This window comes from Atractosteus spatula, chromosome 1, assembly GCF_055471065.1.
Source record: "Atractosteus spatula isolate fAtrSpa1 chromosome 1, fAtrSpa1.hap1, whole genome shotgun sequence".
Lineage (NCBI taxonomy): Eukaryota > Metazoa > Chordata > Actinopteri > Semionotiformes > Lepisosteidae > Atractosteus > Atractosteus spatula.
In genome coordinates, this window is record NC_142706.1 from 37,809,090 (window position 1) to 37,826,494 (window position 17,405).

A 17,405-nucleotide genomic window follows, 5' to 3' on the forward strand; every position below is an offset into this window, starting at 1 on the left:
TGACCTAAAGAGGGCTGTGCACAGGAGATCCCCTGGCAATTTGAAGGAGCTTGAGCTTTTTTGCAAGGAAGAGTGGGATAAAAGTCCAGGTGTGCAAAGTTAATAGAGACTTATTCACAAAGACTTACTGCTGTAATAAATGTAAAAAGTGCTTCCACAAAGTATTAGTTGGGGATGTGTGCACACTTATTCAACCAGGGTGTTGTAGGTTTTTTAATTTCAATACTTTTTCCAAATAATTATCTATTTGTTTTTCTCTTGATTTTTGTTGGTTGCAAGGTCACATTAAAGATGGAAAAATGTCTGCAATGATTTATCTTTATTACAGTTTTAAGATTTCTGACATTCGTGACCAGACCTTCAGAAATCTCAGCTGGTTTGTTATATTGTTTCTGAAGTTGTACGTGTGCTTTGAAATGATTGTCCTTTTACTTTACATGCAGCTTCAGATACGAAGTTGTGTGTTGCTATCTTATCAAGTTCAAGTAGCGACGACATTGGGGAAAAAGTCTGAGCATGCAGCACGCAGAAATGGGTGCAGCTGATCAGTTAGGTAGAAACTGGTTTATTCATTAACCATATTTCATGGTTGTAAAGCTCTCGCAAGCAGTGTCTTTTCAGGCACTGTGCATGCTTTTACAACAGGGTTCATGACGTAACAGCATTCCCAGTAGGAATTGTATTTTGTTAATGTAGTGTTTTGTTTTTAAATGCAAGTTAAAATGCAGTTTAAAATGAAGTGCTTACTTTCAATGCTAGCTGAACAAGCTGTGAAGGCAATCATAACCTTTTTGAATATACTATAGAAAATAAGAAGATAATTAGCCTCCTTTTCTTTTTGTAATCTCCCTTAGTTTTTACTTAGTATTTAGAAAATTAAAATTGTTAACCTTTCTAAATATACAGTGCCCTCTGAAAGTATTGGGACAAAAAGGCATGTCCCTGTTAAATACACAAGAAATTGAAATTCACATAAAACGAATTATTCTGAATCAGAGTTCAGAAGGTCACCTTTTATTTTTAGGATATATTTTGCAAGCAATCATTTTTCAACCAAAGCATATATTGTGTTCAGTCCCCCCAAATTTAGGTGACCATACTGTATGTATTGGGACCCTTTTTTAGTTTAAAACTTAAAGAAAATGAAAGAGGTGAAAGTTGCAGATGCCTTGCTTGCAGTAAATGCATCAAGCCTCTGTCTCACTGACATCGACAGACTGTTTCTTCACTTGAGATGCTTAGCCAGGCTTTAACTGTAGCCTCTTTCAGTTGTTGCTTGTTGGTCGGGCTTTCTGTTTTCAGTCTCCTTTTGAACAAATGAAACACATGCTCAATTGCATTCAGATCTGGTGATGGACTTGGCCAGTTAACAAGTTCATTTGTCTGATGAACTCCTGCGTTAAGTGTGCAGCATGTTTCGGGTATGTCCTGCTGCATAACAAGCTGCCGCCCGATATGTCAGGTGGCATTTTTCCTCACAAGGAAATGTATATCTCTGAATTCATCCTACTTCTGCTATTTTCAGTTAAGTCATCAATAAAGACCATTGAGCTTGTTCCGGAAGCAGCCATACATGCCCAAGCCATGATACTCCCTCCACTATGCTTTACTGAAGAAGTGGTATGCTTATGGTCATTGGATGTTCCTGTTTTTCTCCACACTTTACCCTTTCTGTCACTTTAATAGATGTTAATTTTTGTTTCACCTATACATAAAACCTTGTTCCAGATTGTTTTTGATTTCATTAACAGTAATTTTGAGGTTTTCTTTCCACTTGTCATCCACTGCATGTGTCTTTTTTTTTGGAGGGCCTCTTCTCAGCCTATTCTTGACTCTTCAGCATTCCAGATTGTTGATTTTGCAATTCCAAGAGATTTGACAATTTCTCTGAGGGTCATTTTCTTTCCTCTCAATTTCAAAATGGCCGCCTTTCCTGTCATAGTGAGTTCTCCCTTTGTTGGTTTTTGCTGCCTAATTCAAGTGAAAAACTTCAGACGCAGTTTCAAAACACCTCAACCATGCCTAGACCTTCACAGCTCTTTTATGTGTGAAATGTTTGCAACATGTTCCCATTTGTGCCAATACATATGCTCATCTAAAATGTGTGGGGGGTTGAACAAAAAGGTGATATTGTATAACGGCAAAGCATTTATGCATAAAAATACCTATAGGTAATAGGAGATTCTACACTTTTGTCTCGTATTTATCTTGTGATTTGAAATCAAAATTCCTGAGCATGCAGTTATAATGGGCTAATTTGAATTGTCCCAGGCAGTAATTTTGGAGGGCACTGTAAATATTTGGTTCAAACATTCATTCATTTCAATAGTTTTGTAGCAATGCCACCATAGTAGTGAAACAGTTGCAAACTGATACTTCAACTGCTGGGATGCAGACCGAGAAAACACGAGCACGATCCAAGTGAACTTGTTGACAATGAATCAAACATCTTACAGGCAAGACAAACACTAGACATGTTATACAGTACTTAATGCATATGGGGTATTTATACAGCTGTTATTTAAATATTATGATTTTAGTATCTACAGTGTGGGTAAATGTACATTCATTGCATGGTATTACATTTTAGACATTTAATGTTTGTGCTCTGATCAATTTATATTTTATTCTATATTTATACGCTTGTAATCCTTCAGTTTTAAAGGGAAACTGCAATCCCAAATTTATCACGCTGGTTATTAAATCTCGGCAGCAAATTAAATTAATTGATGGTATAGAAAAAAAAAAGCACAAAATCATTAGCTTTGTGAGAGTACTGTAAGTCGATATGTTGCCACAAACCGGTGGTCTCACTAGGGGCAAGAGCGTGAGTTCCTATGAATTGTGATGTGATGTGGCACTTTCTGCTCACTAGTCACTGTAATAACTAATGTAGTGTGATGTACGAGCAAATTAACTACCGGTTATGCAGCAGATTTCATATGCAGAAAGTTTCCAATGTGATCTGCAAGCAGAGTTAGCAAGTCCATTCTGTTTATTGGCAAAACCATCTTGCAGACGAGAGAAATATTTCTGTTGGATTAAAATAAATGTATTCGCAAGCCTGCTTGTTTATAATATACAATAATAGAGCTGCTTCAAGTCACCAAAAACATTGTTGCCTCATTCTTAATTGCACAATATCGTGCTACGCATACCTGGAAATGCTCTATTTTGTGATGTTACAAGTTACCATGTACATTTTTTTTCATTGTGGTTTTTCAATACTGATTTTCTCTAAACCCGAAATATAAAAATAGAGTTGCAGTAGCCCTTTACAAACTAGTGTTTGAAAGTGTTTGGCAGCATATGGAATATTTAAAAAAGTTCTCCTGCTGTCTTTCACTGTGGAATGAGTCCTGAGTCCATCCAAGCAGACTATCATAGACATTGATTTTGAAGCCATATTCCGTAATTTCCAGCAAAACTGAATTCTGATGGTAAATTTCAATGGGATCTTTGACGTTTCCAGACTTTTCTTTCCATCTGAAGCATGATCCCTCCTCTCCTTGAAACAAACAAAATGAAAGGAGTATATGTTAGCATTGTAGCCTCATACCTTTGAGGCCTTCAGTTTAGCTCTTGATCTGGGGTGCTATTTGTATGGAGTTCTGTTTTCCCCATGTTCACATGGGTTTCCTCCACATGCTTCAGTTTCCTCCCGGCTTCTGGGAAAAGTGGCTCTGGTGTAAGTGTGTGTCTGTGTTTGCCCTGACATGTCCTGTCTTTCACCTGTTCCTACGGATGGATGGAGTATATTGACTAGAGAGTGGTGAAGAGAGCACAGCCAGCAAACGTGAAGGCAGTTCCACTACCTTTTTACCCGTTTGGTTTCATGAATCTTAACCCAATGTGTGTTTTTCAGGAATATGAAGCAAGAAGTGGACGACCTCACAATCCCCCTTCTCCCAAACAGAGTGTGAGGAAGAACCTGGACTTTGAGCCTCTGTCAACCACAGCACTTATCCTGGAGGACAGGCCAGCGTGAGTGCACCGGGTTTATTTCCAATGAGCCTTTTCACACTTTGATCTGCTGGTATTTCTTAGTGACATCAGTGCGTTAGAGCTGATGGCTTAACCCTGGGAGATCCTCTTTTTCATTTGTTGTAAATGTTCCACTGGGCATTTTTAAGGCAGGATTTTGCACTCCAGAGATACAGTATTCCCAGCTGATGACTGTTATGATGTTTTAAGTGAGTAGCTGTTCTTCCAGCTGAACACTTAAAATAAAGTTTTAATAATGATTAGGTGTTGCAATCTTAACCGATTGAATGACTGGAATGTTTCATTGAATAATTTGTGGGTGTACCACGTAATTTCTCACTCAATTGTGTGTCCTGGGTGTGGAGAGTAGCTCATTTCACAATCCTGTTACGCCTGTTGACATTGAAAAATATGGAAGGCCTTTTTATTTTATTTAAAAAAAATAATATCCAGTGAAGTGATGCTATTGTCTGAGTTGTAGTAAAGGGATTGTTCACTACAACTGTTTTTCATGTTTTGAAATTAGAAAATTGGGCCCTGCATATTTTGAAAAAGACTAATTCATTAAAAAAAAAACTTGACAGTGTCATCATTGGGGAAAAATATATTTTCTTAGAAAAAATACACATTTGTCTTTTAGCGTCCACAACTGATTAAAACATTTTATCATTAATGAATTGTGATGTATACTTTTCTTTTTTAGACACGTATGTATTACTTTTCTCCTTGGTTTAAGCAGTAGCTGTAACTTTACAGGGTAAACATTTTATAATGGGCTGCTGAGGACAGTATAATAAGCTTCCAGATATTAACACTATAATCTGTTCCTATTTGTTTGTCTTGGAGATCACTTTGTAATGATAAAAGGATACAGAAATATCCAAAGCTTAGAAATGGCACATTCAGGTTGCCCATATCAGGGTGTTGCGTGTCCCAGCAATTGTATCTAAGAACACTATTTCGCCCTCATTTCCACCTCAGAGCCAGCCCTGTCTCCTTTAATTCACAAATGAGTTTTCTTTGCTGGAGCCGTGTGGGGGCTGTGCTAAAAGGCTGCGTGCAGCATGTTATGATGTTCTCAGACCTTGGTATTGGTGATCCAAATGCAATCTCTAGGCTCCGGACATTTTTATATTGCTTATTAGAAATTGAGCTCTACAAGATTCAACCTTCAGTGACATGGTGCTGAATAGCCCTTCAATCCCATTTCAGTGTGGCATGTGCAAGTGCCACTTAGATCCAGACCGTATCTTATTTTTTGAAATGCCTCTTCTTGCTAAACAGTCTTGTCTTAGCTGTACTTACATGAAAAGCCAAAGTAATGCTATTTAAGTGTGGCATCTTTTGGTTTTGTTTTTGTGTGTGTGTGTGTGCAAACTCTGTTCCATACCAGTCTCTTTGCCACTGCCAAGCCTTTTGTTTCGTTGATTGTATTAATCCTGATGACATGGTGATATATTTCAGATTCCTGCTTAAGACCCAAAGGGGAAAAGATTCTTTGTGGGTACAAATAGAATCCGAGCAAGTCATGAAATAAAACTGAGCTATAATTAAGTCCTCCCTGAGAATATTGTAGCGTTTTTAGCTGTGTACCATGATCACTGTAGTCCCAGCAGCAGAGCTTGGTGCAGAAACCAAGGTTGCCATGTCCTATTCACACGGTAGATGTCAGATCACCATAAATAATAGAGTGCAAGGAGCTACTGGAAGTATTTCCTTAGTGCAGCTGTCTGGGAACAAGCTTCGTAAGTGTTTTAACACTAATATACTCCTTCAGACATTTTGTTTTTAAAATAATACTGCTTCTGACCTTGGGTGATCTTAAATTCTGAAATGATTGCAGTATATGGTACAGGCAGTAATAAAAACCAGCGCTTCTGTTAAACTAATGATCCCTTAAGGGATCTTTATCTTTAAATGTAAAGCAGGGGTGAAAATGTTCCCTACTTTGTTTATCCACAGTTATTGTTGTACATTTGGTTATGCATTTTCCTTTAATGAATAAAGATTTTGACTTTTTCCTCGAATATCCTCTATTTTCTTTTTTTCTGTTAAGATTTTATTTGGTGGTTAATTAAAAAACCAGCTGTACCATTGATAATATACTTCAGTGTCTGGGCTCAGATTTATATTTGAACCGAATGGCTAAGTTTTTAACAACCTCTAAAACTAAATGCATTCTTACAGGTTACTACAGAAGCAGATGATTTCAGTTTGTAGCAGTTTGATGATATAACATTTCTTTGGAACACATAGTATTTTACATGTTTGCTGTAATTGAAATTGAAGGTGTTTTTACTGATGCAAAATAGCCCCTACAGAATGTTAAGCACAAAGTGTTTTAATTTTCCTTTTGAAACCTAGAAAGTGAGCTATGTGAGTTTACTTGAATCCTTGATCTTCATGTGATTTTAAGAAGTAACTTTATACTTCTTAAAGTACATAATTTATATATTCTATCACGTTTGAAGGAATATGTAGAGTATGACACACACAGCTCCTATTGTAATTATCTCAAAGGTTACAGAGTCATTCTGATCAACTGTTAGCACAGTTTAAAACTATTTTTAAATTTAAGCTAACCTTAGTGGCAAAAGATACTAATATTAGCTTCAGTTGCAATTGGATGATAAGTGGCATAATGGCTTTCTGTAGTCGGAACTGTTTTTTAAAAATCTGTTGTACTTTCTGCTGTTTAGGATTCTGTGAAATGTAATGGTGAGGTGGGGGTACAGGATGCAACTCCAAAGAAATCGTTGCAATGTTCACTCTGGGAGAATTAAGAACAATTTTCTTGACTTTTTTTAATTCAGACTGATTTTTTTAAAATGAAAAGCATGATTCCCTGTCTCATTCAATGAATATAATATTAATTCTCAATGGTATGTGGTCATCTTGAATTTATCTAACTTCTTTGTGCAAGAAAGAAATATTGGGCTGCTGCCATTATGCTTTCACAGCATTCATCAGTGCCTCTGCAACAGCATATTATGAAGGAGACGGTTAAATCTATTCAGGGATGCAGAGATTAGTGTAGAAGAATGTACTGTATTATTCTCTTTGCCATAACTGGGTGTTTCCAAACCTTTAAACAATAAGGTACATACCCAGCAGGTAACCCAGCATAGGAAAGCTTTCTGCCCTGACATACTTTGTTGTTTTGCTTCCTGATAACACCTCTTTAAAGCAGTGCTGTGTGAGAAGATCAGGTGTCAAAGAACTCCCAGTCGTGTTAAATATAATGCACCAGACATTACAATGAAAGAGGAGAAATGTTATTCTTAATTTTAAGATTAGTTCAGTAACAGATTAAATGTACTGCACCGAAAAAGGTTTGTGAACCCCCAAGATAATTATGTGAATTATAACTTCTTACCATAATACCCTCATTGAATGAAAAAGCCCTTTTTAAATAAAGGATTTCTAGTTCAGTTATTTTTTATATGCGATGGTATATGAAGTAGAAACAAAAACAAGAATCAGAGGTATGTGAAATGTGAACCCATAATGTTAGCACAATTAAAGAAATAAGGTAATTACAGATCCAGTCATATGTTTGGGTAACAAGAAAACAATGACTGAATTTGGGCTGCCCCATCCTATATAATGATCAGAAACATATTTTGGTGTTCACCATGCAGTGGAAATGTGTCAGGCTAGGATTAAAAGAGATACCAGAAGACCTCTGAAAAAGTAGTTGATCCTTATTTGAGTACCTTTAAATGTGGCTTCTCAAAGTGCCTTTACATAACAATAACAACGATAAAAAAATACACAAGATACACACAATGAGAGGAGACAGTAGATCAGGTATATACAGTAAATACAGTAGGAGTAAAGGGGTATATAATGCAACCAATTAAGTAAAGGCCCTTCTAAAAAAGGTTTTGAGTATAGATTTGAAGGAGTTTAGGGATGGTGACTCGCTGATATACTTAGGGATAGAGTTCCAGAGCTTTGGAGTTCCAGAGTAGAAAAACTATTTCTAAGCATTTGAGGCTCCATCCATTCACTGTCATCCAGGTACTACAGATGGAAAATCTTCCCAGTGACTCTACCCAAGACCAGCTGTCCAAGGTAGATCTCCCCAAGAGCAGCCTAGAAAATCATTCAGGACGTCAGAAAGAATACCAGAGTAACATCTAAGGATCGCAGGTCTCTTACTGCAAATGTCAGTGTTTATGCTTCACCCATCAGAAAACGACTGAACGGAAATGGTGTTCGTGTGGAAATAGCTAGGAGAAACTATTGTTCCCTAAAACTAGAGAAAAATAACATCGCTGCCAGTCTCAAGACAAAGATGTACCTGGATGTTCACAGATAACTATGGCTGCCAAAAAATGATAGTAGCACTGTATTTGCTGACCTCTGGTGCTCTCCCTTGGCTTTAGTGGGCCACCTTGATTTTGGAAGTTTCTGGAACTTCACACCCCGTGTCCAAGGTGTGATTTCCATTGGAAGTCTGAAATTCATTTTTTTTTATCCCTACCATAGCCATAGGCTTTTTGTTTTGTTTTTTTGCTTTTTGTCCTCTTTAGGTGCCGGGTACTATTGTGGGTGGAGTGGGAGTGGTTGTTTTGTGCTGATTTGTGTTTGTTTACTAAATAAAACTGAAAAATATCTAAAAAGAGCTCATAAAACCTGTGTAAGAATGTTCTCTGGACAGGGGAGTCAGATGTTTTTTCTGCCATATTGAGACTTGTTTTCTGTCACCAAAACCCTGCCTTCCAGCAGAAGAACTTCATTAACTCTGCCAGACATGGTGGTGGGAGTACCACGATTAGGGGCAGCTTTGTGGCGTCGTGACCCGCACAGCCTGCCATCATTCAGGAACCATGAATTCTGTGTTGTATCAGCAAAAAATGGAGGAGAATGTCAGGGGATCCATTTACTGGCTGAAGATAAGCCAAAGATGAGCAGCAACACAGTGATCCTAAATATACACACAGATCTACAACCGAATGGGAGAGGAGGAAAACATTTTGTGTTTTGGAATGGCCAAGTCAAAGTCTGAGCTTACTGCAGATCCCATTAAAATGTTATGGCAGAACCTGAGTTGTGTCTGGAAGAGTCCCCTTGCATGTCACTGACTTAAGGCAGTTCTGTAAGGAAGAATATCAAAATTCCTAAAACCTGAATTGAGAAACTGCTAAACTGTTAGTTTCATTGTTTAATACACTGCTTAGTATAGTCTTTACAGCCAATTTGAAGTCATTTCTGCTCAAGAAGGCAAGAAGGTGTTGCTGAATCTAAAGGTTCACATACTTATTTACGTGAGGGTTTTTACTGTTGGATTGTTTTGATAAATGACCCCATGTATCTTGTGTAACACAGAAGACATAAGATACATGTCTGGTTATGTTAATGTTTTATTAGGACTTTCATGAAGATCTGATTACATTTTAGGTTTAAACTATACAAGAATATGAACCTACACAGGGGGCTTACAATTTCTCAGCACTGTAAGTACCAGGAAGGAAGCTATAACATTATATTGATTAATGTGCACGTTCCAAACTAAAGGAAAGGTACGAGTAATAGAGTGTTAATGTATTGCCGTATGGGGGAAGGAGGTATGGTAATGAAAATACATTTTCATTTTCCACTTGTTTGCTATTTTCAGTTGAATTTTTTATTTGTGAAATTATCAGTGAATGACACTGTTTTATTACACAGTGTAGCCTTATGGCTGGTTTTTTTTTTAGGTGAAACATCTTGAATAAGAGCTATGCATAGAATATACATCCAGTATATATAAATTTTGCTGTTTAAGTTATTTTTGATTTTATCCCCACTTCTTAGATTATAATTAATCATTTCACTTTCACTTACGAAATATACTGGCAATTTACCGTCTAGTATAATAACTTGAGACCAGCTGGCAGATTGTGTTTTCAAAATATCCCATGCAAAACCTTTCTGATTGAATTTGCATTTCAATTGGAATACCCTGTGTTATACAGCAACTGAGGACTGATGACCAATTGAATGGACAATTTCATCAAGTAAAGAGAAAAAAAAAAGATATTTTAAAGATTTAATCACATCCAGATCCTCTATGGCAGTAGTCTCCAGCCCTGGTCCTTGAGAGCCTCAGTCCAGTCAGTCTTATAGATCACGCTAAATCACCTTTATTTCTTTAAGAGAGAGACTTTTTAGGTTTTTGTTTGAAGTGATGTCTAAATTGCTTAATTTAACAAATTCAAGTTTAAGTGATCAAAGATGCTATATTTCAGAAATCCATTTAATAATTCCCTAATTATAAGCTTCTGGATATCAGCTCTGCAGGAAAGGGATTGAAGGCCCACAGCTCTACTTTTTGCATTAATTCTCTGCGGGTGACAGAGTTTAACGATGACATGGTTTTGCTCAGTATGTGATGTCAGTGGGAATTTGCTCAAACATTTGTTACTGTTACTTGGGCATTTCTATTCCAGACATCAAGTTGTGAACAGTATTACTGCTCGGAAAAGGCTTGTGCGGTCTCGGTTAAGACTTCATTAAACCTATCACAAAATTATTATCCTTGGAATAAGAGTTGTAAAATATTTGTACTGACTTGTGCTTATGTGTTGCAGGAACCTGCCTGCAAAACCTGCAGAAGAAGCTCAGAAACACAGACAGCAATATGAAGAGATGGTTGCCCAGGCAAAGAAACGAGGTAGTGTTTTCCTTTGTGTGGATCTGCTGATGTCACATTTTCAGGCGTTATTTCCTCATTTAAAAAAGAAGAAACTGTTTTGGTCCTGTAGCCTTTTCTGTTGCGCAAGCTCATGTTAAATGAGAAATTTCCTAAAAGTTTAAATGTTGTTTTTTTCACATTTGTGTTAACCAAGTTAACCTCTGCTTGTTTCTTTTCTACTTAAACATTCTTAAATGAATGTTTATTAATGTAATTAATAATCATTAATAATATTAATGGAATATGTTCTAAAAGTGGTGCAGAATGCTGGTTAATGCTTAACTGCAAATGATTTTCATTTCCTTTATATTTACAAAAGCTCTTTTATGTACTGTACTTCGCATCTGTTCTCATCTAACTTGCTAATATTTGCCGTTAAAACGGTAAACTAATTTCTTGCATTTGCATTTGGGATGAATAGTGCTTTTCATCCCATAGGATCTGAAAGTGCTTCACAGGTGGAAGGGAACCTACTGCATCTACTGATATGCACCTTTCAGTTTCTAATATAATTTTCACATCTAACTAGTCACCAGTTTACTTTAGTGGTAACTGCAATATCAGAGATACATTCATTTGTGAGAGATGGGGTCCCTGTATATCCTTAATGGGGACATTAATGGGTTTATGAGGTTGAGTGAGGAATTTCTCTGTAAGAAATAATGGAAATAGGAGGACCATGAGGATATAAATATTCTCAGAGGATGTTGTATGAGACATATTTCTCTGTAAGAATCAATGTACTTCAACAGTATAGTGATCAGGACATGTACAGTAGTGTACATTTATGTTTGCTGTGTATGAATTGAATGATTATTATAATGACCCATTAAGATGAGTATATGTAATTTAACCTTGGTTAAAACATTTTAGAAACGCTAAGAATTTGTAAATTAAGAATGAATGAGCTCGTGTGAGAGAGCTAGCAAGATTTTGAGTGAGTGCTGAATATATTTCAACAATACATTCATTTAAACTTTTAATTTTAGTGTATTACATGTCTACAGTACACAAAGATGATAGCAGCACAGCAAGTTACTGTTAATTCAACTTATATACAGTATAATACTAGTATAATAGTGACATTAAATACAGTAAATAATAAATAAGGACACCTAATACAGTATAGAATGAAGTTCTGTTTCTAGATAAGTTAAAAAATTCTTTTTTTCTGCTGTTGTCAATGTTTCTCTGAACGTCTTTGTTGGATGGTTTATGTCCTCTAAACAATCTTAAGGGCATAAAAAAGATGTAAAAAATACATCTCTTACAGTCATATTCTGTAATGATTTTTACATAATACAAATTAATTATTTTGCTAGAAGCTTGCCATTTTTCTGGACTCCATTTTTAGGGTGAAGTTTGTGCCCATGGTCACGATGAGTTGATGTCAAGTGGAGCCCCCTGTATGTGCATATCGTGGCTGTAGTAGATCTGTAGCATTGCTTTAGCCAACCTTTAATTTAAAATGGGGTTCATCAAGCACGTGCACTATTAAGTTAGACTTTTCAGAAGTCATTTTTAAAATCAAGTTTCCGGTAGATTATAAGTCATACTACATAAGCCTTGAGTTGCAATACTGTGAATACAGTACAAAACTGATGTGTCACAGGGAAATTGTTACACAAGAAATCTAAAAAACATCTTTAATAAAACATTACTGTGGCAGCCCAGCAGTAGGAAAGATAGTAGTTTCAGCTGACTTGCCACAAGAGGTTACTAAGGCCTTTATTATCTGTATGTACTGTAGGTTCTTGTTTGGTGCAGTTTGATTAACGAGATGATTAGTGAAGGGCTGAGACACATTTTCACATGGGGCTAATTTAGAAGTGTTTGCTATATCAAGAGACTCAAGGTAGTAGTTGGTATTTTAATTTAGCGCAAGACTTTGTTGAATATAGAAGATATTTGCTGAGTAAATTCTCCTAGGGTGCAATCATGGTGTTGCAGTGGTTAGTATTACTGCTTTGCAGTGCTGGGTCCTGGGCTCAATTCCCAGGATGTTGTCTGTGTGGAGTTTGTATGTTATCCCTGTTTTTGTGTGGGTTTCCCCTGTTAATTGGCTTCTGGAAAAATTGGCCCTGGTGTGAGTGTTTTTGTTTGTACCTGTGTGTCTGCCCTGTGCTGGACTGGCATGCCTTGCGTCAGTTGTGATAGGCACCAGCAACTCTGCAACCCTATACTTGATGAAGCAGTTTAGAAGACAGATGGCTGGAAATTCTCCTACCACAAATATCTTTGCTGTCCATCTTGATTTCCATGTGCTCAGGTTAGGTGAGACTCAGCATCACCTGTTTAGGCATGTTGTAATAACGTAACTGTATTTGTTTGGATATCTAAATGTATAGACCTGGCTTAAACTTTGAGTGCTGGAATTTATTCTCGACTCACTTGACATTCTTAAAATACCTGCCTGAAAGGGTCTGTCAGCTGTTATCCACAGAATCTCTAGCTGATCCTTTCATCAGACTTTCTTTGCTGACAGTTTCAGAGTTCAGTGCGCTGCTGTTCTGGATTGGATTTCTCATACATCTTCACGTAGGCCAGCAATTTCTGTGTTTGTGTGTACACATACATACACTTTACTTTCAGCTCTACTAAGATCCCTTGTGCTCCTGATATCGATTATGAAACTTTTGTGAATAATAGAGATTAGATAATTGGGTTAACTGAAGGTATCACAGTTATTTTAACATTCTCTCATGTGCAAAACTGTTCTTTAAATAGATTGTAATATAAATCTCTTATTGACTGTATTCAGCAACTTGTTAATCACTCAGACCATCAACCCAACCACAGACTAATCCTGGAAAGTTAGTAACCGCATATATCACTATTTATTATAAAGCTTCCTTTTTTCTGTATTAAATGAAAAAATAATCAGTTTTCATTTCTTAAAGAATATAAATAGTATGCATTTATTTACTTAGCATTTTTTCAGGTTACCTAGAGGTCTGTCTGTAGCTCTAATTCATCATCCTTCAAATGACTGCACATTTGTGTAGCCTACAAAGACATGGTAATCACTATGCCTTTTATTGTAGGAATTCAAGATACTGCAGAGGTTAACAAAACTAAAAGAGTGAAGCACTTTTAGTTTTGTTAACCTCTGGTGTTAAACATACTTCTGTTTTTTTTTTCCATGGCAGAAATGAAGGAGGCTCAGAAGAGAAAGAAGCAGCTGGAAGAGAGGTGCAAACTGGAAGAGAGCATCACTAACGCTGCTCTCACCTGGAATCAGGAAATTCTGCCCAACTGGGAAACCATGTGAGTCCAGCTGCTGTACAGATGTACATGTGTTCTACTGTAATACAGCACTTGTCTTCTCTAAATCTGCTGGTGGATTGTAGGTTTTGTGGAGTTTTTTTTTCCTTTCATAAGACAAATTCATTCTCAAGATTAAAAACAGATTCCTGTTTATAGTCTTGTCATAGATCTCATGCTGGATGGTCGAACATTATAAGAATATATATGATTGGCATAATAGTGTCTAAATGGGAGGTCTAGAGGCGTTTATTGAAAAATCACTGCGCCGAGTTTAGCTCTGATCACGGGTTAAAGCCCAGGCCATGTCACGAGCTGACGGTGGCCGGCATTCTCCAAACTCTCAGTTCTCAGTGATGCAACAACTCCTGCATCCACCTGAGTGCTTGCAGATATGGTGCCATCAGTGCAGGATGCACCTCCCCTCCACTGTGGGGCGCTGTTGCCTGTGAGGTGTTATAATACTTCCCATGTCACTCCTTCAACTTGCCCACTTTCGAGTCATTCGTCTTTTATTATATTTGAATAATATAACTATTCAGGAACAAGTATTATATTTGAATAATACTTACTCATTTTGCCATGTGTGTAGGGTATGTAGCAGCAACCCAAAACATGAAAAACACAGTTTGTCATTGCAATTGGAGTTTGTGTATCAAAAATAATTGGCGATTCTAGATAAAAGAAAAGGTATTGTTACAGCTTCAGGATTATTTTTAATATAAATAATAATTTTATGGTTATTATAAGATGATTACTCATCCTTGTACTGCATTATGCCATATTTCTGTGGCTGTGTGGTTTAGGGTGTGGGGATGGATGATGGGTTGGTAATTTAGAGGATTTATAACTTGGAAACTTTGTTCAGTTGTTTTTCTTGATGCATCATTCCCCTTGTAAAATGTCAATAAAGTGATTTGAGGTAGAGATACCAGGCTGTCTGTGGAGAGTGGGACGGTGTGCCCATGTCGCTGTCTCTTACAGGTGCGGTGCCCGGAAGGTGCGGGAGATGTGGTGGCAGGGGGTGCCCCCGAGTGTGCGTGGCAAGGTGTGGAGCTTGGCCGTGGGCAACGAGCTGAACATCACTCACGGTACCCGATTTTGATTTCCTCAAACTTTAAAAAGAAGTCGGCTCCCATTTTTACAGAAGTGTCATCTGTTAAAATCTTAACCTTTTTAGGAGTATCAAAAGTATTTCTAGATCTCTCTCGTTATCCTCTCAAACTTAATACTCCGTAGAAAAAGTTACTCGGTGTTTTAACTGGTGACAATCTTGAGAAGTAAACCTTATTGATCCCGAAGGGAAATTGAGGTGTTACAGCAGCCCAGCCCAAGACAAGCAAAAACAGGCATCAGAATAGACTAAAAATTAAAATAAGTACAGCAATACAAAATAAAATATATCGAGTTAGGTGTGTGCCAAATATGCTCATAGTCACTGTAGAACAATAAAATGTGCGAAATGCGCATAGGTATATACAGGTTGAACGTACCACAGTATAAACAGTATATTAATGCAGTATAACAGTGTAGCGTATTGAACAGGCAGCAGTGTGTGAATACTGATTCGGGCTCCTAGGTTCAAATCCCATACAGGACAGCTTTACTCAGATTGCCTCAGTAGATGCTCTTCTGTATGAAGGGTTTCCAGTTCATCATTGAAAATGAGATTTTTTTCCTGTGGTGAAAATGAAGTAATAAGGACGTAATGCATCATCTGTCCATTTTCCAACAGTTATATTGCATGTTTTAAAGCACTGACTCAAAACAGATGCGTTGCCCATGTGGCAGAGTTGGTGAAGGCGCACACCCGGTTGCAGGTTGAATTATGCGATCCAGGCCTCGTCGGTTCGCTCCTGGGCCTTGTCATTAGGCAACCTCCAGTCCAGGGCTGTGGCTCCTCAGACGTATTAAGATCTGAGGGGCTCAAAAGAAGGCAGAACAGAGGAGCGTTCCTACATTACCTCAGTCTTTTGTGTGTGAGGGTGTGGGGTTTGTACCTGTGAGCCAAGATGTGACAAACACTGAATTAGTCATTCCAAAATCAGGTGGGTGTAACAAAAAAAACAACTGTGGGTAGACGTTTAAAAGGAATCTAAACATGAAACAAAAACTACTGATTCTTGGTAATATTATCTAAAAAAACTTCTTAGAAGTGTGTGCATTTTGATATACTTTGTTTAAACATTTTAATTCCCTTTTCTCATTGTTCTTGTAAAATCTAATCCACCTTGACATTAGGATCTAAATTATGCAGCGTTTCCTATCAAGTGGCAAAGTATCCTTATTAAAATACTCTTAAGAGGAGTCGTGTATCAGTTTTCAAGTTTTGTCTCTTGTCTTACTACACCCCTCTAATTCCTGGACAGCATTTTCTACATGTAGTTCTGCAGATCAGGATATTTTTGTCAAGACAGGACTCAGTTTGACAGATGTAGCATTTCAGTAAATAATTTATAGAGCATTTCTTTTGTGAGCGACCTCTTTTGTAAATGGAGTAAGAGTGTGTTCCACCTTTTATTCAAGGCTAACGAAGAGTTCTTAGTTATGTAAACCTGAAGCAGCATTAAAGGAGAACTGCAACGCTATTTTTATTATTTCGGGGTTAGAAAGAATTGGCATTGATGAGTGCATTTCAAATCGCAATGTAAAATGTACACAGAAATATGTAAAACATCCAATTTACATCAGAAAATTTCCAGGTATGTTGCAGCACCATATTCTGCGGTTCAGAACAAGGCAACCAAACTTCCAGTGATGTGAAGCGACCCTATTACATTGTAAACAGGCAGGCTTGTGAATACGTGTCTTTAAATCCACTAGAAATATCGTTCTCAACTTCGAGATGGTTTTGCTGACAAATACAACTTGTTAACTCAGCGTGCAGATCACGTTGGAATATTTCTGCTGTGAAACACCTGCTGCACCACCTGTGGGACAGTGTGTGCCGCTCATAAATCACATTACATTAGTCTAGTGAGCAGGAGTGGCCTCCTCGCACCACAGTTCTAACTTTGGCTCTCGCCTGTGGAGAGGCCAGTGGTTTGTAACGGCTTGGCAACTACTTTCACTGAGTTCACGATTTTGCGCTTAATTCGTAATATGTAAACTTTTGCGATACCATTAATTCATGTGTTTTGTTACCGACTGCAGTTCCCCTTTAAATCCCTAGTCTCCCAGTGAGAACTCAGATATCCTTTAAATGAAAACAATGGTTTCTGAAAAGAATTAGTTTACGAATCGTATATTGCCCTTTTTTTGAATAGTTATACAGAGGCAAGGGCTGTAAATCTGTGAAATCAAAAATATATGTAACGTACATATCCAAAAATGTAACATTGGCAACATTCAGTTACTAGCCAGTTTGGATTCATGTCTTTTGGACACCTTGTTGACTGAGGACCTTTTAGGATTAGGATTTTAGAAATTTAATTTTAATTGAAAAGTGCATTTGAACATTATCTTAATAAATCAC

General features: G+C 37.3%; 1 protein-coding gene across 3 annotated transcripts in view; it reads left to right on the top strand.

Annotated features, from left to right (window-relative positions):
- The window catches only part of tbc1d14 (TBC1 domain family, member 14), a 65,557-nt gene that overhangs the window by 30,016 nt on the left and 18,136 nt on the right, over positions 1–17,405 (top strand). For all 3 annotated transcript variants that reach the window (XM_088937692.1, XM_088937777.1, XM_088937607.1), the window contains 4 exons: positions 3,866–3,984; positions 10,563–10,645; positions 13,816–13,933; positions 14,915–15,021. In XM_088937692.1, coding sequence (XP_088793818.1) covers positions 3,866–3,984; positions 10,563–10,645; positions 13,816–13,933; positions 14,915–15,021 — 427 coding nt within the window. The remainder of the gene's footprint in view (positions 1–3,865; positions 3,985–10,562; positions 10,646–13,815; positions 13,934–14,914; positions 15,022–17,405) is intronic.